The 27,648-nt window shown below is 40.8% G+C and overlaps 1 protein-coding gene across 1 annotated transcript in view; it reads left to right on the forward strand.

Annotated features, from left to right (window-relative positions):
• Positions 1 to 27,648, forward strand: part of cdh13 (cadherin 13, H-cadherin (heart)) — a 434,001-nt gene that overhangs the window by 293,878 nt on the left and 112,475 nt on the right. Inside the window, exon 9 of the mRNA XM_078257870.1 lies at positions 21,617 to 21,757. Within this exon, the coding sequence (XP_078113996.1) occupies positions 21,617 to 21,757 (141 nt within the window). The remainder of the gene's footprint in view (positions 1 to 21,616; positions 21,758 to 27,648) is intronic.

A 27,648-nucleotide genomic window follows, 5' to 3' on the forward strand; every position in this document is an offset into this window, starting at 1 on the left:
GCGGGATGGCCCCGCCACCTTTACTCCCCAGCGAATGCCACCCCCGTTTGATCTGCACTAATCTAATTAACACTTAAACAGGAACACCTGGGCTCTTTACTGAAGGATCTGTGGCTCCTGTCGCGCACACATGCACATGCGCACGTACTCACGCACTCACGCTTCCCAGATGGGCCTTTGATAGCTCTGATGGTGGCAGGCGCGGGATGATGATTGCACTTAACTCAAACACTCTCTCACACTCACAGACACACGTACACTGCCGCTCACGCACATGCACAAAATGCATGTTCCGCTTTTAATGTGGGGGTATGTGGTAATAGGGGACTATTTCAGTTGCCAGTATGCATCTAACTGCTCGCTAAATGACGCGATTAGACTGTGGTCTGATGGTGCACCTGATTAGATTAGCCCCGGCTTGCGCTTTCCGCTCCAACTCACCGCAGCCTTAAACCCAACCTTGACCCCAATTAGCCCCACACTCATCAGAGAGAGCTGAGGGACACCGGTGCTGCAGCAGCTTATCATCCGGCTACTAATTGGCCTGATGAGCCAGGATGAATATGGTCAACGCTGCAATGCAAGCCCCCCCAAATAAATATGCACACTCTTAAAGTAGAGCAGATAGGTGCTGAGGGAGAGAGGACAGATGTGCATTTTTACCGTTTTTGTGTTTTTGCATCACAATCACATCAAACTATAACCAGTCCTGTTTATTCAGCATTACAAGGTTTATTATAGTCAATAAAAGTGTGTTAAATAATATTGCATCCAATCATACCAACACAGGGGCACGCGTTAGTGACACCTCAGCAAACTGTCCTCATGTATGTCATTCTAGCCTGGGTTGAGCAGGGAACACATTCTGTCTGCCTTTAGTGAGGCTTTTGTAATAAAGGAAAAGTTTGACAGTTTTGGGAAATAGCTTTCTTGTGGAGAGTTAGATGAGAAGATCGATGCCACTCGCATGTCTATTAGGTAAATAGGAAGCTGCAGCCAGCTGCTGGTTAGCGTAGCATAGCATAAAGACTGGAAACAGGGGGACACAGCTAGCTTGAGGTCTAAAGATAACAAAGATAGCCACCACTGTTTATGCATACAAAACCTAAAGGGTTGTATGGATTAAACAAACAAGATAGAAAGTATTACTGTAATCTGTGAGCGTTAGAGCTGCTGGTACTTGGAGAACCAGCTGCTGCTGTAGCTTAATATTTATTGCACAGAAATGAGTGACATCAATCTTCTCATCATAAATCTCTAAATAAGCTATTAGCCAAAATGTCAAACTGTTCCTTTAATACAAAATATTCATTAAAGTCAGACAGCATGAATGAATACTTTTATGTGTAATAGGCAGTAATGGAGTACTCGAGTCCAGGTCTCGTGTCGCTATTCTCTGGACTCGTGATTCGACTCTAATTCAAACTCAGGTAATGGTGACTCGACTCAGACTCTTCTTTGGAGACTCCGACTTGGACTCAGAGTCAAACACTGGGACCCGAGACATGACTCGGACTCAACAGTTGGTGACTTGACTGCAACACTGAGTTGAACTACTCCTTTACAAATGGAAATTTAATTTAATTGTACTGGTACTTTAAAACAACATTTTACCAACTACCATTAACTAATTTGAAACAGAGCAAGAGAGCATGCAGAGATGCTTGCTGTATATTGGCTTACAACATAGTAACAATACAGGCTTACAGTATAGTGGTCATATAAACACTGTTGTAGACTTGTGTCTCTCTAAACTGAGACAATCATTGATTAACTTAAAGTATCGGTTTCATGGGGCCATGTTAAATACACCTTCAGTAGACCCAAATCATGTGACACCTGTATTCAAAGGTTATAAGTAGATTCTTCTTCTTATTTAAATGCTACATATCTCCCTTTGTACAAGCTACTGACTGCAATAGCCAGAGAGTGAAATCTAAATAAATGATATGTATAAAGCATTTAGACAGGCTTTACAAGTTCAGGTTCAGGTGTCCTACTAAATGTAAAATGTGATTTAAGTGCCAATAAATGACTTGATTGTTAGTGCAAGACGAGTCGGTTACTGCATCTCACAAACAGCCGAGTTAAAGCTTCTATTGTTTATCAAGATTTATGAAATGAACAAAGCACATCTGGTTCAGCTGCAGCCCTGAGAATATAACAAAAGGCCTTATTGATGAGAGCAAGACTCATCCAAAACAGTTGGATGACAAACAACAGCTCAGATGTAATTCTCCACAATGTGTTAGACAACAGAACTTGTCAAACGTAGAGGCAGATGGAGATGAAATTTCAGCTCCTGTCAAAAAAGAGCAAGATGATAAAACCGAAGTGAGCACATAAACACCAAAGTGGATGATTTATGAGTGGATCCTTGTTTCTTTTGTTACTCGCTCATGAAAGAGTCAGAGTTTTGGCTCAAACGTCTATGTATGTAGCTGTTCTGCCTGCTGTCAACAGCAAAAGCGATTGAGGATGGAATGCTTTCCCACCAACATGTAATTAATGTTAATCAGGTTCTCATTTTGGTTTTAGACACACTCATAATGTATTTTACAGCCAATAACAACTTGACTTGAAAGTTACGATTCTGGAAGTTGCCACTGCATAGAGTACGAATGTGTGCAAAGTCTTCATCGAAACATTTTGCATTTGACAGTACAGTGGGATGTAGTCTGGATCAACAGAATAATTGGTGGAACATCCGGTGTATGTCGTTGCCGTTTTGGAGGAGCCAGCGAGAAAAAAGCGGTATGTGGGATTAACATGTCAGTGTTTCCAGAGTTGGCAGTTGTTTGGGAATTGTTTTGCGAGGAGATGGATACTTCCAGATGTACCATGTCAGTAAGCACATGTCACCATATGTCAGCAAAACACAGACCCTTTACAGCAGCCTGTATGTTGGCAGCGTGCATGTTTAGTTACACAATCTGCAAGAAGTTGTGGTAATGGTTTCGCTGAATTAGCATGGGTCATACTCTTTCTGAGCTTTTCAGGCATCCTGGTCAATACATGCTTTGAAGAATTCATGCTGCTCTTAAGGCTAAAGGAAATCCAATCGCATATGTCTTCAGAATGAAAGAAAAACCAAGACGAGAAAGAAAGAAAAGACATAATCCGTCCAAAAACAAAATTCTTGCAACTGTAGTCAATAAAGCTTAGGAGTGTGCACAAAGGAAGAGACAGGGATGAAATGGGAGGATAGCAGAAAGGAGAAGAAAGGGAGAAATATAGAACTACAGAGCCCACTTGACAGTCCTTTAAGCATCAGCCGTGGGGAAAAATAGGAACCTGTTTCACTTGAATGCATGTTGAATTGCTCTCTGTTTTGTAGAGATTCTCTTCAGCTGAATCATTTGAACTATTCAATTTGTTCTCTGTAGAGAAGAACTGGAATCATGGTAGCCTGACACTTGTACTTGTCGAGTCCATACTTCCAAAGTAGTATTTACTGTGCGCATAGAACTTCTCTTGTACAAGCAAGGCAGATACACAGTAATCCTGACACAATGGCTCATTAAATTCCTTTTTTTATTTGGTGTGTGTTGCTGAAATCTAGATGAGCTACCGTCTAACACACTGGAGGGAAACACTGCAAACTAGGCTTTGATTTAAGCAAACGACGACACAATTAGATTTCAATTCTTTCAGTAAACATTTGTTTAAAGAAGTGACTCTTCCAAGAACTACATTAGCTCTACTAATCTATATTTTAAAAGCAACTAAACCCATTAAATCAACACAAATTAGAGATGTGAACCATAATGTACACTAAAAGCACAAGTTCAAAGGATTTCTTGTATTCTTAATGCCAAACTTTAGCTCTACATTTCAGCATTTCAACGGGTTTATGTCAAAGAAAAAGACACACTTTGGATTAAAATCTTCAATTAGAACAAACTTTTTTGTTTTCAAACTTCAAACCTCAATGAGTCAAACTTAGCACTGGAATTAAAACACTTAAAAACGTTCTGAGGGTTCTTCAGCACTGCATCCACCTCTGATCATTTATTTTCATTGACCCCATGCTATATTTAAGGGGCACTTCACCAATTCAACACTTTAATCCTCTCATTACACGGCAAAGTGTAGGGCACGAAAAAGGAACCATCTCAATATATCCGGCGAATGTGAAGCGAGGAGTCTCTGCAAAGTTAACCGAGATGTTATTTTCATACAATGAGCTGAAAGTGGAGTGCGTTTTGTGTTTCTAAGCCTCCCACCCCCCGTGTGCGAAAGAAGGTAATTTTGAAAAGTGGGCTTCACTGCTTCGAGTAAAGAGTAAAACCTAAGGCAGACTGATTTTATGAAGACAAACAGTGAGTGCATCCTCTGATATCTTTATAGAACAATATAATGGATAACCACATTTGTTTTGGACTGTGGCAGACACTCCAAATACAGCTATATTTTATTTCAGACTGTAGCTGAAAAGCCAAGCCAAATTTCAGTGCCAGAAAGGCATCTACAATCTGTGGAGGAGGGAGAAACATGAACAGGCTAACAGTGACGGTCAGGGTCTGCAGCAGAGGTCTTGTATGTCTATGGAGAGTCCCATGGCTTCAAAGATTTTGAGGGAGCAAAGCTGCTTCCTGCAAAGAACCAAAACTGTGAACCACAGTGGCCAAGGTGTGTTGGAAACATACTGCAGGACACTTAAAGTCAACTGGACACGGCAGTGTGTTTCCATTAGAGCAAGAGGACTAACATCAGCCAAGTACAGTGGCACTCATACGTTTATGAACCCCTGCTAAAGTTGACTAAAAAGAGGAATAAAAAATCATCTTTTGGAAATTGATCTTAATGCATTAATTAAAAAAATGAGGAAAAATCCAGCCTTTGAGGACACCAATTTTCTTTGTGAATGAATAATGTATCGTAAATAAATAAATGTTCTTCCTTAAAATACAGAGGGCATAAGTAAGTACACCCCTATGTTAAATTCCCATAGAGGCAGGCAGACGTTTATTTTTAAAGGCCAGTTATTTCATGGATCCAGGATACTATGATCCTGATAAAGTTCCCTTGGTCCCCACATCATCACATCCCCTTCACCATACCTAGAGATTGGCATGGTTTTATTTCAGTTAGCCTAATAGCTGGTTTGATTTGCATTGAGAGATGATTTTATGGAAAGTACCCCATGCCAATCTCTAGGTCGCCCCTATGTCACTTTATTGATTACTGGACAGTGCCTCGATCAGATAAATCCCACTGAAGAGCTACAGGAGATAACATGCAGGAGGATTTGTAGCTTTTGGTAGTTGTACAGCACTGCTCAACAAAATTTGAAAGGCATTTAGGATGATTAACTTGTGTCTTTAAGCCTCGGGGTCGCTTCCTGAACGAATATTCAAAATTGCACTTCTGTCAAATCCATGAAATTATCTTTTAGTCATTTTGGATCTTGGCCCATTTACATATTTAATCTTTCACACAGTAACTTTTTTATGCACAATCTATTATTGCAGTACTTTTTTGTCACTGTATATAAATGAGGTGATACTCATGTGTCCCTCTAACCGTATTTCTTTATTTCCCTGCTAAGCCAGTTATAGGTGCTACATACCTTTGACACTGCAGAAACTGGTAATATTCAGCAGATTAGGTATAACAGAATCTTTAAATTGTTGATGCAAAGGAAATTATTGAAGAGTGAATCATGTAAACATTGTATAATTTACAGTGTTGAAAAGAAAAACCTATATGCCTGTATTTATCCCTGTCCATGACCATCAGTCTCCAAAACCAGCTGCATGCAGCTCTCCATCGGTTTCTTCAGTTTTTACACTGTAAAGCATCATACATCAATTCATATTTAGTTGATAAACTTTAATGTACATGTATACATTTTAATGATTTGAAGTTAACTTAAATTTTCTCGTTTTTATTTTCACACCATTTCAGAACTTAAAAACATGAGTCCACCTGACTTGAAATGTTGAGTTGGTTAAATGAGCTGCTGAAAGTTCACTCACTTATGTGACTTTATGTGGGTTTTTTTCTATAATATTGAATACAATGCTAACCATGATTCAGTCCTTACCCATTTACACTTTTAATTTAACAAAGGTCACTGGGAGCAGCCTTGCCTGTTGTCTTCTAACTAACTAACAACACATTCTCATCCCCAGGGAGGTGCACAGACATTTGGAGGGGCTATTGCTATTATTATCTATTATAATATTTCCTATTATTGCCACCCCTCTTTTAGCTGCTTCTTTGAGCTCTTTCTCTCTCTTACTCAGTCATATTTGTTGTGAAGGTATACATAAGTACACAAAACTAACATTAGGCTATACATTTATTTATTTTTAAAAATGCTAAATTTATTTCTTTAACCAATAGTGACATTAATTTATCATCTCATAAAATAAGTGAAGTTTTCACTAACTGTACATCTGCTTGTTGGTTGAAAATTCACCTAACATATTGACTGTAAACAATGTGTAATCTAGCATGGGTTAAGAGTCCAAACCATCCCATCCCTGAGCCTCTCTCTTCTCCACAGAGGGCACACTAAAGGCCCTGACACACCAACCCGATGGCCAACCGTCGGCAGAAAAGGCAGTCGGACTGATCAGTCGGCTCCAAAAAGTGCCGAAGCGACACCGACTTGAGCGTACCTTCTGCACGTGAGACATAATACGTCTCCAAAACAGCAGGCGGCGCTAAATCTGTAATGTCACCCTAAAAATGAAAACCAGAAATGACGAACGCGTTACGTGGGTCTGGCTTCTCCAGCTGACCATAATGGCGGCTCGTTCGAAATACGATCTCGTATTTTATGAAAATAGTTCACTGAAACGTGTTTCTGAAAACATTTAAAGCAAGAAATAGGCCGTGCAGTTGCTGAATCTGTCTACATTTCAGATCAACAAAGGTCAGTTTAAAAGATTTTCGTCAGATTTTGAGAGGCGTTCGTTGCTCATCCCGCTCGTCATTTCCAGGTTAGCGCTCCACCAATCAGATTGGTCACTGAGTCCGACTGCCCGCCCTCCGTATCAACAAGTCAAATCGGCCAGAATGACTCCTCGGCTCCTCCGACTGACGACGGCACGGAACACACTGAACAGACTTGAGGAGCCTGCTGCTGCTGCTACATAAGCTGTCATTAGCTTTAGTTGATAACGTAGCACGATACATTAATATAAGGCAATGCTGCGCAACATGCAAACGTTACAAGCTAAAGATGCACATTATCAAAGCTCAGGTGGATTTTTTTTGTCATTATCAATTAAATGAGGTTCAGGTGAAGGCATATTTATGCTTGCATATTTACACAAAGTTTTGCCTTTTGTTAATGTTACTGCTGTTTGGAAAACCAGATCTTCTGGAAAATAAATGTTTTTAGAAGAAATAAATTAACTGACAAATGGTGACAAATGTTAGTCACGTTAGTCGTAGTAATGTCCATCTATTGAACATGAAGCAATTGCGTCTGAAAAAAATCCATCCAATCCATTACTGTAATAAAGTTATCCTATTAGTATCCCTAAGAGAGTCTCTTATTATTAAATCAGAGCTGTGTATTAAGTGATTCAATTGGTATTTGAAAGATCACTCCCTGTCCTCCAGGTAATATTAATCCATCTGCTCTGTGCTTTATGCAATGTTTATACAATCCTCAGTTCTGAGGCGCTGTCTGCACACTCTGCTGCTGTTCCTCATCTGCCGGCTGGAGCCTTCCACATAAAAAAAAACTGATTAGAGAAATCATAAAACATACATGACGTTTTCTTCTAGTACTTTGAGTTTGTAGTTTTAAACAACAAAGCTTTGAACTATTTGCACGCTTCAAGTCTTTTTTCTGTTTCCGTGCTTAACTACTGTTACTTATGTGTGTTGTGGATGATTGTGTTGTTAGTAAAAAATCTACTCAACACGGTGTATTTTTAGATTGTGTTAATTACTTGAAAAATCTGGACAGGCAGCTGATTCCATGCGAAGCGTGATAGAGGTAACTAAAGAATTTTACTCCTGGACTGTTTGTAGTTCGGTGCCATTCATCCCCAGACATCATCTGACAAATAGCTCCTGTGCAGTCACCCTACATTAAACAGTGGCCATCCATCATGATGCTGCCTAGTTAGTTGCACTTTAACACCCATATATATATCTTATTTATGTTGTAAGATTATCCGAGCGGAGGCCAGCAACATTTACATATAAATATCAAACGGCCCTAGGTTTACAGTCTTTACTGAGACAAAAATGAAACGACTCTGTCAATCAAAGCTCAGCTTTCGAAAGGAAAGAGATGTGGGGCAAGATGAGGAGACTGAGAGAAAAAGAAAAAGAGAAGGTGATGGAGATGGAGATGGAGATGAGAGAGGAAGAGCAGGTACTGCCCACTGTGCCCAGGATAAGATTAGCATGATGTCCCCTGTGCTGTTCAATACAAACTGGCCTTATCCAAATCAAACAATGTAATTACCACAGCATGTATGTTTTCTTTGGTATTTACAGTGGACCCCAAAGGCTCAATTTAACAACACAAACACCTAGCATAATTATAGTGTGATAATATAGCCTAGTATGAATGTATTATTGTAAAACAATAATACATAAAACACATTTTGCTTACATTTGTGCTTTTTTAGACACATTTCTAATGATGCAAACTCAAATGCAAAAATTATATAAAGGTGTATATATTTTTACAAAATTATTTTAGTACAGACTGGATATAAAATCTCCACTTCCTCCCACTGCATAAAAGTGAAGCCTACATATCAAAAATACGGGCGTTGCCATCTTGCAATTTTGGAGCCAGAGTCTGCGCGGAAGTGATCGGGTGGTAGTGATCGGCCGATGGAACCGCGGTATCGAAGTCCCACCCATAATACCTGCCCGACCAATTGCACGTCAATCACAGCTTTCAAAATCATGATGTTAAAACCAGTTTTCAGATATCTAATAACTAATTAAAATCAAACCTCGGAAAAATGAACACTTGAACAAACATCAGCTTGATCAGAACTACCTAAAATGACAGAAACCATTTTTTGGGGGAAATGTAGTTGACGTGTACTTTGATTTTGTTGTTGTGTTGGCCTACATCCTGTCCGTTAACATGGAGGGGGCGGGTTTTATGACCTATTGTACCAGCCACCAGGGGGCGATCAAGTTGGTTTGGCTTAATGTTTGTACCGGGGGGGCTAATCATATTTCAGGGGGGGCTGGTGCCTCCCTATGCCCCTCTTCTAGCCCCACCCCTGATTTTTGGACCTCTGTTTTTCTAAAACTGTGCTGCTGCTCCCGCTACTCCTGCCGGGGGGAGATGCCGTATCTCTGGTTCTGTTGAAAAATGTTTTTTTTTATAGAGCCAAGACAACAGAATAAAGCAGCAGCGATTCTTTCATTCAATGTAATGCTGTATCAGTGTGTTCAGCATCAAGGCTAGATCAGCCAGGCTCATTTTTATGCTCGATTAACTATCCTCTCATTTGTATGCAGTGAGGTTAGTTATAAATGATGCGGGCTGCAGTCAATATAATAGCCTGTGGATTCCACCTTTGAGATGTTATGGTCTAGTTGTAAAATCTGTATGCTAAACACAATACTCCACATGTTTATTAAACTGATGCACCCTAGGTTTCTCAATACATACATAACGTAATGTTTGAACTTTTCATTATCAGTCAGTAGAGACATGGTCAGTGTGGAGGGCTCAGGCCAGAGACTACTTGCAAGCTGGGTGTGAAAAGAATTGAAATGCAAAAAAATAAAAATACATTTGATGTCGTTGGAGATATTTAAGAGATGTGCATAAAACATTACAAATATTAGTCATCATTACACATAGAATTTTTTTTATTTTTTTATGTGAGAACACAGGGACCTTTGGGCCTTTCACAGCCTACATACTTTTACATCATGCGCCTCTTGTTCTGCACATGTAAGACTTACAAAAATAATGAATGGGCTATCATTAATTTCCCATGCAATATTTATTTGAGTTCAGTTTGAAAGCGTGGTGCCAAAATGAAAAAGTGCACCTGCACTTCTGTTATAGTGACGCTTTTTTTGAAATACATGTATTGGTTAATTACATTCAAGGTTAGGCCTCACTCTTTAATGTTATCTAACAATATGAAATCTGCTTATTGCCAGAGTTGAAATGTTACCCACCTGTTATCTTTCTCTGCACATTAGAAGAACCAAAAATGTTTTGATTTAGCACAATGCAGCAGCTATCAATATGGCAGTTTGGAATTGTACAGAAGAAAAGAGAAGGGGGAAAGATCCCCTAAAATTAAACACTCTTATCAAGGTGTCACCCTCCCACCACTACCACCCCCATATGTCCCTTTCACCTTCTCCTCTGGCTGAATGCTAACCATGCTTAAGAAGCTGATGAAGAAATAGATCACTTGCGTAGGTCGCAGTGGCCCAGATAAGGGCCTCACATGGCTGCCATCCTACTGTAATTAACTATCGTCAAAGTGATTAATCATATGTCTACAGAGGTGGAGTGCAGGAGGCTGCCAGTGACCTGTGAGGTTTAGTGGAGATGAAATGTTAGAGAGAGAGAGAGAGAGAGAGAGAGGGAGAGAGAGAGAGAGAGAGTTTGGAATCTAATTATTGGTAAAAAAAACAAATCAGTGCATTAATACATATGCATTACTAAATGAAACATGACATTTTACTCGACATAGTCTATATCGATGACGTTCCACTTCCGGGATTGTTCAGGTGCCGCCGGAAATTCCACCGCATGTCCCTCTTTTTAGGCCGGATGTCCGTTACCTTCCTCTTTCTTTGTGTTGGAATTTTAAACTCTGGTGGATTTGTGAGGACTATGGTTAACTGCTCCTCAGATCTCTGCAGGGTAAATCCAGACAGCTAGTTAGACTATCTGTCCAATCTGAGTTTTCTGTTGCACGACTAAAACAACTTTTGAACGCACACATGTTCCACCAAAACAAGTTCCTTCCAGAGGCTATTTTGCAGAGACGATTGTGATTAGTTTCAGGAAATGCCAATAAACCAGAGCATGTTTTCCTCCCATCCCGGAATGCTGTGTGGACTAGCCAGACCCTCCTCCGCAGCGCTGTGGAGGAAGGTCTGGCAATGCGAGACTAACTCTTACATGACAGCGTCACTGTCATTTGAAAAATGTACATGCTGTGACTTCACCAACACACACTTTCACACACACCTCCTGTGCACCCTGTAATGAACACTTAAAACTTTAAACTGGTTTCACTCCAGTTGATCTGTGATCGGCATCTTGCTGACTTTCTCTGACACCTCAATGAGCACAGCCACGTAGCTAGCTGCAGACAGCATGTCATTACCTAATGAGCTTTCTACTCTACTGCCCAGCAACGCCCCCCCACTAAAAGTTCTGAGCATCTGGAAAAAGATATATTTAATACTAAACAGGTGAAATGAAAAAAGAGTATAGCTAATGTCATGAGAGCAATCAAGATGTGTGTTTTTTTTAGCCATGCTAATGGAATGGCCCTCCATATGGAAATGTCAGTCTGTTGTGTAGTCAGCCTGTCGATCAGTCAGTCAACCACTTTGGTCCAGACTGAAATATCTCAGCATCTATTGACATTTTGTACAAACATTCATGGTGCCCAGAAGATGAATCCTAATAACTATGGGGATCCCGTGACTTTTCCTCTAGCACTACCAGCAGGTCAAAGATGTCACTTTTCTTGTGAATCTCAGCACTTGCTGGCACAAAATTTGGTCCAGAATTCCGTGGTCTCCAGATGTTGTTTCCTATGGTCTTTGGTGATGCCCTGACTTTTCCTCTAGCACCACCATAACATTGACATCCGTGGTTTTGAGTGAAATGTCTCAACAAGTTTTGGATGGATTGCCGTGATATTCATGTCGTCATTCAAATGAATTGCTGATCCCCTTATCATCTAGCGCCATTGTTTCATCGACTGTAAAGATTATACCAACTACATCGGCTTGTTAGCATTGTCATTGTGAGCATGTTAGCATGCAGTGTGCTCATAGTAGTGCAATCACTTCAAAGTACAGCTTATTGTATTAATTTCAGGTTTATTGAGCAGGGACAATGCACACTAATAATACATAAAACAAATGTAAGAATCAGCCAAGAGGCTGTGCCTAAGTAAAGCCTAACAGAGCTGCTTGTATGGCTGCAGCATCATATTCTTGTTTCTTGCTGTCTCTGCTCTTGCCTTAAGGATAGGTTCACAATTTTTCAAGTATGTCTTAAAACAACAGCCAGGCGCTTATATGAAAACTGAACAAGTTATCCACAACTTTCAGTTTGTGCAGAAAAGTATTTCCAGGTTTCTGAAGTTATTATGAGCGGTCTAAGTTAGTTAAATCAAGTGGATAGCGTTCAAAGTTACAGCCCTTTTAGTATGAAATTCCCTTTGTGTTTCCCCTGAGTTTTCTTGTTGAGTTGCAGTGGAGGGATATTAACACAAAGACAATTTTCTACTGAAAAGACTAACTTTGGAAGAAACCCACTTAATGTGATTGACTTACACTGCTACAGCCTTATACTAACTTTAGATAATCTTTGGAATATGTTTATGTATGGAACAAGGACTGTGGATCTTGAAACATTGTGAAAGCCTGTGAGTGATGCTGACAGAGAAAATGACAGTTACAGCTTTCATTCTAAAAGCTTCATAAATGTAAGTGTATCAGTTCCCACACATCACAGCATCATAGAGGAAATGAGTATGAAAAAAATATATGGAACAATCTCAAGAGATTCATAAAGGGAAAGTGAACCTTGCATCCTGAAAACTCTTTTTTTTCTATTTGCTTTGTTATCCTAAAACAAAAGACTACCAAGAATGAAAAGCAGAACATAGAACTTGATTAAAGAAGGAACAGAACATGTTTGGAGGCCTCCAAACACACATAATGTCTTATCAAAGCTAAGTATAAAATACAATTTTAACTTTAGCGGAAAAGACCTTTCTACCAGAAGAACAAAAGGAAGAGAGGTAGACAAATGAAGCCAGTGAAGGCATATATAGGTAGAGAGTAATAATGTTGCTTTTTGTGGAAATGCTATCACTAGTGAGTTTTCATATAACGCTGTTTGGATTTATTTTTTTCTAAGCCATTTTACGTCTGTCATCATTTCTCTAAGAATATGATAAAAGGCCTGAAGAAAGCCAGTAGTTTGATGCTGAGAGTGAGCACCAGTGAAGGTCCAGAGGAGAACAAAGAACCCACTGCCAATTTGATTATTATATCACACCTATTCAGAGAGTTAATGTGGCGTCTCAGATGTCAGGCCGCTCTCTTTCGCTCTCATTCTAGCCTCTTCTTTTCCTCACTTATCCCTCTCCATTCCTCTCCCTCTCTCTCTTACTTCCAGCCTCTCCTTTCTCCTTGCTTTATGCCAGGGATCAGCCCTTACTCTAGGGGCTTTGTCCTTTCAATCCTTTCAGGGCAGAATGTGACGGTCTGAAATGTCATTCTCCGATCAGATGACTCTTAAACAAGGCCTGTCATATCATTTGGTACGCTCGACTTCATTAGCTCTTTGTTCAGTTTCACGTCGGCTTTCACAAACACAATCGCTCAATGAAATCACTTGTGGCTTCCTGGTTTTTCTCCGACTTATGTTTTACAAAGAAAATTTACGGTACATTGGAAAGAAAGCAGTGCTATTCTTCAAGTTGATACAGTGATTCCTTTTACTCTGACATTCATCTGATAGTCCAAGAGTTCTCGAAAGACCACACCAGCAAACTTGCTTCGACTGGACAAAGGTTATTCTGCCTTTAGTCAGTCCCTCAGCAGGAACAGTGTGTCTACTTTGGTAAACTTTCTCCTACATGCACTACATGAAGCAGTAAACTCTGCTTTAGGGCTGGGTTATATGCTAGCATCAATATTGAGATATGAATAAGAAGGTTTTGAGCCATGCTTCTGGCATCCTTCTGGGGATGGTGATGTCGGTTGGTCCACTACGTCGGTCCAGATTTTAAAATATCTCCAACAACTATTACATGGATTGCCTTGAAGTCATTCATGATCCCTATCCTGATGAAAATGCATTTGGTGATCATTGGTTAGTCTCCGCTAGTGCTGCCATTAGGTTGGGATTTGTGGTTTTAATTAAAATGTCTTAAAAACCTTTGGATGGATTGCCCTGACATTTAATTCAGAAATTGATGTTTCCCATGATTTGTAATAACTCTTCATCTAGGGCCATTATCAGGTCAAATTTGTACATATATTAGGGCTGCCAATCGCTTAAAATATTTAATTGTGATTAATTGCATGATTGTCCCTCGTTAACTCGCCAAATCTACTTTTAAAGGAATATTTTTCAGGTTTCTAATGCTCTTATCAACATGACAGCGGACAAATATGCTTGCTTTATGCAAATGTTTATTATTATTGCAACAATCCAAAACAATGACGAATACTGTTTAGAATATTCTTCAGAATAACCTCAAAGGTATACTGTATGCTCAAAAAACATGCTGAAAGCATAATATGGCAAACTCAAGCCCATCAAGCAACAACAGATAGGCAAATACCGTATTTTCTGGACTATAAGTCGCACTTTTTTTCATACTTTGGCTGGTCCTGTGACTTATAGTCAGGTGCGACTTATTTATCAAAATATATATAATTTAACATGTTTTTAAATGTTATTTCATTAAAACATTACCGTCTACAGCCGCGAGAGGCGCTCTAGGCTTGTGACGACTATATGCTGCTCCTAAAGACAACTGAGAAAGAAAAGAAGCTGCAGGCGACTGCAGGTAGTAAAACGCGCAGCCGAAAATGGTAATCGAGCAGCAGAACGAGAGTTTGGAGTGAGAGAGAAACTTGTGAGGGACTGGAGAAAAGGTTAGTCTTACTGCAATGATGAAAACAAAGAAAGCTAGTCGCGCTGAAATCCAGATGGCCAGAGCTGGAGGAAGGAGTCCACAGATGGGTGCTTGAACAACGTGCTGCTGGGAGAGGCTCGTCAACAGTGCAGTTACGTTACGTTAACATAGCGACACCTACCGTATTCAGCCCCTTGTTCTGGCTGCTGTTGGGTAGTTTAATAACTGTTAATGTGTTACGTTAACATAGAGGACACCTACCGTATTCAGCCCCTTGTTCTGGGGGCTGTTGGGTAGTTTAATAACTGTTAATGTGTTACGTTAACATAGCGACACCTGCCGTATTCAGCCCCTTGTTCTGTGTGCTATCGTGTAGTTTAATAACTTGCCTTTCCAGATTAAATGTCTGTTCTTGGTCTTGGATTTTGTGAAATAAATTTCTAAATAAATGCAACTTATAGTCCAGTGCGTCTTATATATGTTTTTTCCTCTTCATGACGCATTTTTTGACTGATGCGACTTATACTCCATAGCGACTTATAGTCCAGAAAATACGGTACCTGCAAGCCACCCATTTAGCTATCAATGTTGAAAGGCTGTTGCTTGTAGAGTTGTCCAGGCGTCTCCGTTGCAAACTATCCAGCGTGGCCGGCCTTTGGCGAGGGGGAGGAGGGTTGTCTGCATCTCTGGGTCGTATTGGAGGGTTAGGAACAAACGATGCGTATCGTCATATGGTTTGGAGGACTCGTTGCCCAAATCACAGAAAGCGTGTGTTAATTGTGCGTTAAAACAATTTATGGTAAAACATGCTAAACATCTGCATGTTAGCATTGTCATTGTGAGCATGTTACAGCAGCCTGGTTAGCACACCTGGTTGAGCGTACAGAGGATCAGTCCTTGTTGCAGCGGCCGCGGGATCGGTTCCGACCTGTGGCCCTTTGCTGCATGTCATTTCCTTTCCTGTCTCAATCTGTCCTATAAATAAAGGCTATAAAAGCCACACAAAAAAAAATAAAGAAAACCACTAACATGCTGACATAAGCTTTTAGTTCCACGCACCGCTGTGCCAACAGAAGGTACAGCCTTCACAGAGCCTCTTAGACACTTGTTTCCATATTGCCATTTCAGCAAATCAGTCGGGCAAACATGCAAACACATAAAAAGTAATACAGGTGTTTGATTGAACTGCGTTCCACTGTTATGTAATACATCCGACAAAACTCTTCATGCATGAAATAAGCAGTTCAAAGACTACTTTCATTATATTTCCATTACAACTTGCTTCAAACCGTTAATTTGCACACAGCTGTTTTATAAAACATTAACACAAATAATCATAATCACAACATGATTATGAAGTGATAATATTGATTCCTGCTGGTGAACTCCTTTGGCCTTAAGAGGAATTACTGGGAGCCAGTTAGCTGAAAGATGTGTAACAAATACAGTATGAAAAGACACAGAGTACATATAGAGGGAATATACTTTACATACTTATGAACATGTTGCCATTCATTTGATTTTGTCTACTTAAACCCACAGAGATAAGAAGAAATCAGAATCATTTATTTGTCATTGTAAAACATTGTCACAACGAAATTGAAGTGCTACTCCTTTTGGTGCCTAGAAGTATACATTCATACGCACACGCCATACCCTTCCACAACCATACCCTCACATACACAGGGACAGGTGCTTCTAGTGCATAGTAGTATACATTCATACACTTACTCACGCCGTACTCTCACACCAAAAAATCTTTTTTTTAGAAAAAGATCACAGTACTGGAAAAGTTCAAATGCAGTGCAAAACAGGCAAGATAATCATTCAGCATGATGAAGTCCTATTTCTGCAATTGAATGTTTAGAGTTGTGATGGCTGTGGAGAAAAAGCTGTCTCTGAACGTGGGTGTGCGGGTTCTGACAGACCTGTAACGCCTTCCTGAGGGGAGTAACTGAAAGTGTTCGTGGCCTGGGTGAGAGGAGTCCTTGATTATGTTTTTTTTTGCTCAGGAGTAATTGGCCACAAAGTAACTTTTTCCATTGACTTTAACACTAATGCTGCTCACAAAAGTTTAATCAAGTGTTTCCAGACAGTATCTCAATCAACACTATGCCAGTAGAAGTTTTTTGACACCTGGAGGGAAAATTCCCTGTTGCTGTAACTCTGTCTCCAGTGAATTTGAACATTGTTTCTTGGCCAGGTACTGCCAGGGAGTTTATAATTGAGTTGAGACTCAGGAAATACTCATTAAGACGTTGTCAGTCAGAGGAGGCCACCCTCAATGTGTTTAGACACCACTGAGACTGCAGCTATTCCAGAGCTCTTCTCTTCTCCAGCTGGAGGGCAAAAGTGTACTTCTGTGTGCAGGTGTCTGTGTGTGTGTGCGTGTGCATGCGTATGTGCGTGTTTTAGAGTCAGCATGTGTGTGTGTATTCATGTGCGATTGTGTGCATTGGTTTAATAAAATCACAGGTCCATGGAGCACCATCTGCCTGCACATTGTTTGATGGAGCAGTGGCTGGTTGTGAGGGACACCCTTGTCACCCACTATGTGTGACAAACTTTTGATAGAAACACCTGTTTACTGTCTCGCTCTTCCCACAATCTCCCCTGGAGCAGCTGTTTAAATGGAAGGAGTTAATGACAGGAGGCAGTCTAGCCTCTCCTCTGTTTTTTTCTGGTTTCCTCTGTATATAAAGTCGCCTTCAAATAAAAAAAAATTCAGTTTTGACGTAATTTGGTAGTATGCACATAACTTGGCATGCTGAGTTCTATGTAAATGATGTTTGGACCCGTTTTTCCATTCAAAGGTCCACTCTCGTAGCCTGACGTGGTCATACTCAGATTCTAGTCAGAATATGAGTCTGATACTGCTCCATTGGGCTGTGATTATGGAGCCTGTTTCAACCGAACCAGGAAAGAAAATGCCTCTACACTCAATTGGATAGACCTCCAACCAATCAGAGCAACGGAGTATGTGACGTATGTTGGACGACGCATAGTTGTCAACAGAACTCAACATCTTGCATCTTTGTTGTAAACGAATTCAACCCAAGCGCTCTTTGGTGACGTGGTTGATGACGTTACTGTTGATCATCTGTCCATTTTTGATTAGTCCAAACAGCTCTGGTTCGAGCATAGTTGCTCCACAACGGATCAAGTCCAGACCAAACTTCCCGACCTCAAATGTTGTGGGCGGGGCTAAATTCAGCTGGTATCCAGGCTGACACTCTCGAGCATTCTGTTTCTAAAGTAAAAATTTGGATGGTACACTTAAGATTTTGACCCTAAGCATTCCATAAATGATGCTCCTGACAAGGACAAATGATGTACGTCATTCCTCAAACCCGTACTTTGTTTGGTGAAAGTGCTTTTAAAGTTTTTGCTCCGTAATCTTGGTGTGAGCTACAAAGTCATCTTCATCTAGATTATTTTATTGGCATGGAAGATTTGAAAAAATAGGATAAAGGATTTCCTGACCACTTAATGCACATGTCCTGTTACATAATTCTGATTTCGTAGTGTTTAATGTCATTTTTCTGTTTTGTATTGAGTCTGTTGCTTGCTGTTTGTTACTGTATGTTGAGACTTTGATGCTGCTTCCTTGGCCAGGACTCCCATTTAAAAGAGATTCTGAAACTCAATGGGATTATTTCCTGGTTAAATAAAGATTAAATATATATATATATATAAATATGTCATTTCAGTGTTATCACTGTTCTAGTTGATGTGATAATTAAATGGAGCCTTGGAGGTGTCTATGATCATTTGATGTCCCCCTGCCTGCCTCAGATGCAATTGATTAGAGCACTAGCTATGATGAGGCAAAAGTAGGACACGGATACACACACACACACACACACACACACACACACACACACACACACACACACACACACACACTGACAACTGCTGCTCAGTTTGAAACTGAGGGGATTTGTGTACAACGTGAGGGGATGTCGGGTCAGTAAACAATATCATTAACAATACATAATGAGGCAGAAAATATGATGTAAACACCCTGGTGGGTTTAGGATAGTGTATAGTGAGTGTGTGTGAAATGTAAATGTAATCGAAGGGGATGAATATTCCAAACAATTATAAACTAGCTTTTAACATTACCAACCACCTGCTGGCATATATAAAAGCATCAAAATAAACATTAAATCACAAATATTAGTTTGTTTTAGTTTATTTTATTTATTAGGGACCATGTACAATTTTAAACATAAATGTTACCATTTGATGCATTGTACCAGAGTTAGCCTCAGGCTAATTTACATCTGCAGTCCCCTGGCAAGGCACAATGAAAAACATACTTAATGGAACTGCAGCTCTTTATTAGCCTGTCTCCGCCCTCCTACGTACTTCTGCTCATTTCCCTTCAGTACTCCGTCTGGGTTTGCGGTATATTCTTGGGTTTTCTCCGGCCAAATATTTGGCGGTCCAATCAGCGAACAGAGGGAGTGGCTGAGAACAATGACGCTGAGGACGTGCGCTAGAAAGATGCGAGCGAAGCCATTCGGTCCGTTGTGGCAACGCTGCCGAATAGCCAGAAGTTAAAGCCTGAACAAGAACAATATTTGAAAATAAAAATACTATAAATACTCTGAGTGCATGTGACTTAGTGGTGAAGGAGTTGGCTAAGGCTAACGCTAGCGATGCTAATGCTAAATATAAGCCGATAGTTGTTGTCGGTCTCCCCTCTTGTTGCACATGCGCATGACATATGTCACGACCAAGCGTTAGCGATTGGTTATGGTAGATCCAGAGTGGCTCTGGGCAGATCCAATAGTTTTAAACTTCAACAGAGTACCCGCCTTCAAGGAAGTTAACACTTGTCAATGGAGAGTGGCCAGACTCTCTGTACAAATGAAATGGACCAGAGTCTGGTAGGACCAGGCTAGCTCTTTACGTCATCTGTTATTGCATTCCACTGTGTAGTGGCTTTAAAAGAAAAGGCAGATTGTCTAAAAGTTGAACGAGCAAAAAGGTATGTTGCAGTCATAGAGAGAAGCATTACTAGTATTGTTTTACTACTAATGTTACAGCTTAAATCCAACCGTGTAATGCCGTAAATAACGTGAAATTGAAAATAAAATCTTTCACTAGCTAACTAACTAAAACACACTTTTACAAGGAGCATGGGAAGCTGTCTAATGTAACTACACTGTAAAACAGGCTCAGCTGGAGCAGTACTTTAGTGGCCCTCAGCTGGCCCATGAATGCCCTCCTATAGGCATTTAAGATAGTGTGTTAAATGAGGGCCTAATGAAAAGCCTGTCTGGCAAACAAAACAAGGAAAAGTAGGAGCCAAAATGACCGAATTCTTGTCATTATCTGTTACATAAAATACGATTTTCAGATAATTTGGTTTTCTGGTTTGTCGCTTTTTATTAAAAACAACGGATGGCAGCCCATTTTATTTTATTTTTCTCTGTGTGGAGGTGTGTGTTCCACTGGGTTCGTGTGCGTCTTCCTCCTGTGTGGTTTGTACCAGGGGTCAATGGGAAGAGTACACATGCACTCAGAGGTGAAACTACAATGCAGGAGAGACCTCCAGCAGCATTTTCAGTAAGACAGGTGGATGAAGTTTATAAAGCATGTGACAGTTAACACCCCCAGTAGGGAAAAAACACCGCGGCGGATATATAAATGTTGGCTTTACCTGCCCCTACCTCCTGCTATTTACACACCAGAGTCAACATTTCTATTAGGCATGAATTATGGCAACACATGATTATCCCTGCTATGGTCTTTATGAAGGCCTCCCTCTCACTGTATGTATGAACAACATTTCTACAATTGTTATATAGATTACAGATGTGTGCAGGCCAGTAAGTGAATTACTTATCTAATTTGGAGGCTTTGCGCTTCGGGAAAGCTACTTTGTAATCACGGACAGATCCCTCTCTCCCTCGCTTGTGTATGAACGTAGAATAATTAGATTTGTGTTGTAAGTGTTAATGGCATGTTTTTTCTTCGTTCTTTCTTCTCAGACGTCGAATCAACAACAAAAATGACAAAAAAATATGACAATTCTAAAAGCTTTCACAAGTCCCTGAATGATCGCTATGATTTTACAGATTGTGTAGAGGACGTAGTACTCATTGCATTGTGGAAGATGTGTGTTAAAAAAACAACTACTCTGAGCCCCTCGGGAATCTGTAAAATGGATGAGCGTAAACCGTGCAAATTATGCTTATACTTTGATCCCTTACTGCATAGCTGTAGGGACGCTTTTCTCTTATGGCACCTTATCTGTTCTCACATGCATGAATTCCAAAATGTGGATTCCTGACCTTTCCCCAGAGATCTCGCCAGTGTTTACTGGAGCTTTTAACACTGCTATGTGAGCGTGAGGGTGCATATTTACATGGTGATGATTTGTTTCAGCCTTTGTCCTCAATTTGATGGTAGATTCAAGCCTCTCGTGGGCTATTATAAGAGCTTTCGAGCTTCACAGCAATGTAAAACATGGCGATAAGTGTTAGCTTTCGCTTTAGGTGGATTTAATTTAATCACTCACATGGCTAATCATTCATCTAGTAATGATTTTTAATGATTTGCCTCTCAAATAGATTATCTGAAGATTATCACCACACACACTGGCGTGTGCGCATGTGTGTATGTATGAGTCCTCCCAGAAACGACTACGACTGTATGAACTTGATTTTGTCATTTTGCTACAGTGATTGTATACTGTATATATGGTTGTGTATAGATAATATTTCTGTTCTCTGTACACATCTATATTTCTTATTTGTTTAACTCTGAATCGCTCTGTGTTTATTCTCCAGACACTGCCGACCACGACATACGAGTTAGAGATTGTGGCCAAGGACATGGCAGGAAGTGAGGTGGGCCTAACAGGAACAGCCACGGCTACCATTACCATCACAGACAAGAACGACCATGCCCCCGAGTTCACCCATCCACTGGTGAGAAAAATCCTTCTTTTTCCTCATCTACTTCGTTTGAACGGTGGATTTTCTTGTTACCAGTTTTTTCCAACTGCTTACACACAAAGTCTTTCACACGATTTTTGAAACCTCTCACTCAAAGTGCAAAATTACACAGCAAATCTTCAAAACCATAAGATATTTCTCAGCCTTTCACTCAGTTTTCAACTGCCTAAAACACTTTTTTCAAAACATTACACACAATTCTCTTGTGTTCTCAAGTGACTTGCTTTCCTTTTTTAAACACAACCAATCAAAATACTACACTTATTTACTAGGGCACACACACACACACACACACACTCCTCACATTTGCAAACACATTATGTCATAACTGAACACTAACCAATCACTGCTTTAGTATAGCCCTATAGATAGGTCAAAGGTATTACCTGTTTTACACAATGGATGCCAACAATAGACAGAGAGCAAGGGGAGTAGGAGGGAGAGACAGGGGACAACAACGAGGAGGAGGAGGAGGAGGGAAGAAGAGGAAGAAAGAGAGCCATCTCTGATGAGATCAGGGCCACACTTATTCATCATGTGATCAACCACAGACTGACCAATGAGAAAAGCCCATCTTGAGTAGCTTTACACTGGCGTCCATATTGCATGCAACTATCTAATGACTATTTCAGCATTACAAATCAATCACTTTGTTTGTGCATACAATTACCCCCACCACGACACACAAGCATGCACAAACACACAACACACACACACATATATTCTTTATTCTAAAAATGATACCTTTGGTTTACATATGTTTGTACTTTTGTTTTCTTGTTTCATGCTACTGTAACACTGTGCTATTCTTACAAACGTGATGTTTTGCCCAATAAATATTTTCTGTTTTACTGTAACTTTTCAACCACTTTCAGCAGATGACTTTCTCTCTAGAACATTGTAAATGTAGATATAAGCCTATGAAAGATTTAGAACAACAGTGTGTAAATGGTATATCCAAAAATTTACTATTATGAAAAAAGTGTTTGCCATTTGATGCAAATGCTTCATTTTGAGATGTGTTTATGGTATTTTGAATGCAGTGTTTCATTTTGAAGGAGATCTGAGGCATTTTTCATTTTGTGTGTGCGGTTTTGGGAATTGTGTGTAGAGTTTTGAAAAAAGGAGACAGTTTTGAAAAGCCACAACACAAATAAATAAGCAACAACGGAAGTGAGTGTGTTGTTGACAAACGGCAAAGATATTGAACAACATTGCTTATTTGTGACAATCACGTAGCGACGGTAATCATAATTAGCCAGGAACCATGTTTCACTTTCTTCTCAAACATACAAGAACCTTCCTCCTCTGGCTCCATTTGTCAACAACACAATCACTTCCATTGTCGCTTATGTATTGTGTTGTACCTTTTGTGTTTGTGTTGTAGCTTTTGTGTTTGTGTTGTACCTTTTGTGTTTGTGTTGTACCTTTTGTGTTTGTGTTGTACCTTTTGTGTTTGTGTTGTAGCTTTTGTGTTTAGTTTTGAACCGTCCTCCTCTTGAAGGGCTCTCGAACCAATGTGTTGGATTATTGAAGCATATGGTGAGCCCTGTCAAGTGTTTTTAATCACAAATGCATTCAGGTCTACTTTACTTTGTTTTCTAAATGACTAGGTAGAGAACATGACATTAAAGGGGCTGTACTCGTACTATTCAGAAAAAAAAGTTTGGGATTGGCTCCACACCCTTACAAACCCTTCCCCCGCTTGCCAAATACCGACGCTTTGTCACGACCCCATCGGATAGCGATGCACAATGCACTAACATGCACACATGGCCGAACGTCTGTGCAGTATGACATGTTAAAAAGAGAAAGTCAGAGCAACAGATTGGTGGGTATGACATGACTTTGTTGTTGTACAGAGGGAATTAGTGCTGTGTAAATTAAATTCTGAACTTATCAGGACATCAGGTAAACACGGAGGAAGTGTTAATATTGCATTACTGGAAAGCAATCGAAATGGAATCAGCAAGTCACCTGCACTACGATCAGTTGCGCCCACACATACCGCCACCTACACATTTAGCGTACGTGTTTCATCCACTCAAGGACTTATTTAAAGTGCTCATATTATGCTCTTTTTCAGGTTCATAATTGCATTAAGAGGTTATATCAGAATATGTTTACATGGTTTCATTTTCAAAAAACACCATATTTTAGTTGTACTGCACATTGCTGCAGCTCCTCTTTTCACCCTGTGTGTTGAGCTCTCTGTTTTAGCTACAGAGTGAGACCTCTCACTTCTGTTCCATCTTTGTTGGGAGTTGCACATGCACAGTACCTAGGTAAGGACTACTAGCCAGTCAGAAGCAGAGTATGAGGGCGTGTCCTGACAGTACCTAGGTAAGGACTACTAGCCAGTCAGAAGCAGAGTATGAGGGCGTGTCCTGACAGTACCTAGGTAAGGACTACTAGCCAGTCAGAAGCAGAGTATGAGGGCGTGCCCTGACAGTACCTAGGTAAGGACTACTAGCCAGTCAGAAGCAGAGTATGAGGGCGTGCCCTGACAGTACCTAGGTAAGGACTACTAGCCAGTCAGAAGCAGAGTATGAGGGCGTGTCCTGACAGTACCTAGGTAAGGACTACTAGCCAGTCAGAAGCAGAGTATGAGGGCGTGCCCTGACAGTACCTAGGTAAGGACTACTAGCCAGTCAGAAGCAGAGTATGAGGGCGTGCCCTGACAGTACCTAGGTAAGGACTACTAGCCAGTCAGAAGCAGAGTATGAGGGCGTGCCCTGACAGTACCTAGGTAAGGACTACTAGCCAGTCAGAAGCAGAGTATGAGGGCGTGCCCTGACAGTACCTAGGTAAGGACTACTAGCCAGTCAGAAGCAGAGTATGAGGGCGTGTCCTGACAGTACCTAGGTAAGGACTACTAGCCAGTCAGAAGCAGAGTATGAGGGTGTGTCCTGACAGTACCAAGGTAAGGACTACTAGCCAGTCAGAAGCAGAGTATGAGGGCGTGCCATGCTAGCAGCTAGGCGAGCATTATAACGTGTGTTACAAAGTGACCACGTTTGTCTCTGAAGTAAAGGCTGGACTACAATAGAGCTGTTTGGAGCAGTTTGTGAACAGTGTTTTCTGTTGGAGATGGTAAGTCCCTTTGGGGGGGGACTTTGGGCTTTTTCACTTTGTAAACCTATAACGTGCACACAAAAAAATATATAACACAATAAAGGAAAGGGAAAAAGCCAAAAAGCATAATATGAGCACTATAACGTGTGATATTTCACTTTCTCATATAAACAATATTTCTGTCTGTGTCTTGGAAACGTAACACTCAGAAAATATTTGATATTTGTATTTATTATTAGGATAACCCCCAAAATGTCCAGCACAGATCACAGGGTGTGCATATGCGTGCAATAGAACATCTGTGACATGTAATGACACATCAGTGTAACTGGGTGATATGGGTGCAGAGGCAAGATAAGGGAATCTGTGAGCTGGAGTGGGAGTAGATGTGTTGTGGTTCAATGATGGTTTGTTTAGTCAGCAGTGCCTTAAGGCATTAGTGAAAAGCTAGTAAACCGGGATCTGGCAGTCACGCTAGAAAATAAAATGTACATGTACAAAAAAAAGGAAACACAATAAATTGCACTTATTGGCCGTTTGTGCCACTTCATGATGAATTTGTCAATAGCTGCTGCCGTGGCTGTTTTCTTTTCCCTCTTCATCCCACCGTCTCACCTCTGGAGGTGGGAATAGAGAGAAGAAAGAATGAGGCCCTGTAGAAAAAGACCCTCCGTGCGTCTTACGGTGCAGTTGTAACACTGAGTTGTGTTGTTCTTAATGGAAACGCCTGCAGCTGTTGTCAGGTTTCGAAACACATCACACTTTGCCCCAACCAAACCTCTCCTACGGCCCTCCCATGATGCATTGTGGTGTCAGGGGAGCTTGTAAGGAGCGCAGCTCAGATGTGAAATGTTACAGCTCAGAGGGCTCGGCAGGGTGCAGAGTGCACCATGTCCGTGTCCCAGTTAATGTTCTCATTTCTCACTGGGAAGAGATCCATTTAACGGCGTGGAGAAATGGAGCTTTTAAAAAAAAACAAGTGTTTGAAGGCGCTAAGCTCCCCGTATAAATCCTCTACCCTCCACTCTCCCTGGCCCCTTTCCAACCTGCCCATGAATCATCTCTGACCTCTCAGATGACCACCATCATAGAGTGCGTTTGCGAGTGCACTGGGTTTGTGTCAGCGGCAGCTCTCAAGCTTTCACTGTATAAATTATTGAACTAAATATTCAAGTCTTTTCATAGAACTTTCCAAAGAATCCCTTCCTTCAGAAGAATCCTGAGTTGTCTTTTCCTGCAGACGAGATGTAAGCTTTAAAAGCTCGTCTACCAGCTTGAGTGCAGAACTCAAGCGGAGACGGATAGAGAGAAGGATAAAAAGATGAGTAAAAAGATTCTAACATAGAAGGATACAGAGAGAGAGAAAGAAAAGCAAATGAATGTTCAGGAGATGTGTTCATTCCTCTTATTATTCATTAAATCCAGTCTTGCTGGGTTTTATGAGTTGACAGTTTGTTTGAATTCAGCAAACATAATCCCCACGTAGGGTGCCTGTGTTTTTCCTCAGACCTACCTACCACAGCTCTATGCATAGAGACAGCTATTCATAGCTTGTGAAGTCTTTGCCTCAGACCACCACTCCACTCCTTTGTACACCCTCAGATCAGCCAGCAGTGAATCCGTTCTCCTTTTCCTCCTTAATCCATCTTTCTGCATTGAAGTTGTTGAAGTTATATTTCATGTTAAAGAATTATAAAACAAGTGAGCGTCAGTTTGGTGCTTTCGAAAGGAATAATGATCACCTCCTGTGTTTCCTCTTGTGACATGATCCACGAGCATAAACAAAACATAAATGAAATAATAAACAAACAATAAACCAAGTTTGCAAACACTTATTGCACTGATTTCTTATTTCCCTTGTGTTATTTTAAAAGGTATTAAAAATCACAGTCATATGTTTGCACCACAGAGTTGCACCTTTAATTTCGTTCTATGTACTTCCAATGACAGTGAAGTCAATCAGTGATGTACTCGAGTCCGACTCAAGATGCTATTTTCTGGACTTGTGACATGACTTGGACTCACACAGCAGCCATCTTCTTTGTTTTCAAGTAGCAGGGAATTCACGCGGAACCGTCGCAACTCTGCCGTCATTATGTTAAGCCCGCCCACCGACTCTATACACGATGTGATTGGCCTGACTAGAGTGCGTCTAGGCTAGCTCCTCAGATCTCTGCAGGGTAAATCCAGACAGCTAGCTAGACTATCTGTCCAAGCTGAGTTTTCTGTTGCACGACTGAAACACCTTTTGAACGTACACATGTTCCACCAAAACAAGTTCTTTCCCAAGGCTATTTTACAGTGGCACCGTGGAACCGTGGCACCGTGGCACCGTGGCTCCGTGGCTCCGTGGCTCCGTGGCTCCGTGCGCCGCTCAGCGCCGCCCCTGACGATTGTGATTGGTTTAAAGAATAATAAACCAGAGCACGTTTTTCTCCCATCCCAGAATGCTGTGTGGACTAGCCAGACCCTCCTTCGCAGCGCTGTGGAGGAAGGTCTGGCAATGCGAGACTTAGGTAATGGTGAGGACTCGACTCAGACTCTTTTTTGGTGACTTGGACTTGGAGTCAGACTCGAACACTCGCAACTCGAGACTTGACTCAGACTCGACAACTGGTGACTCAACTACAACACTGAACACGGACAACAGCTTTTCAGAAGTGAAGAGCTGCTTTAAGTGAAGACTTATGGTGATGATACATGTTGCAATACAGCCTTCACTGATAATCACTGGTGTGATATTGGAATACGAACCTACAGAGAATGTTTCAAACCTTTCATAAAAGATG

This window comes from Sander vitreus, chromosome 8 (genome assembly GCF_031162955.1).
Source record: "Sander vitreus isolate 19-12246 chromosome 8, sanVit1, whole genome shotgun sequence".
NCBI lineage: Eukaryota > Metazoa > Chordata > Actinopteri > Perciformes > Percidae > Sander > Sander vitreus.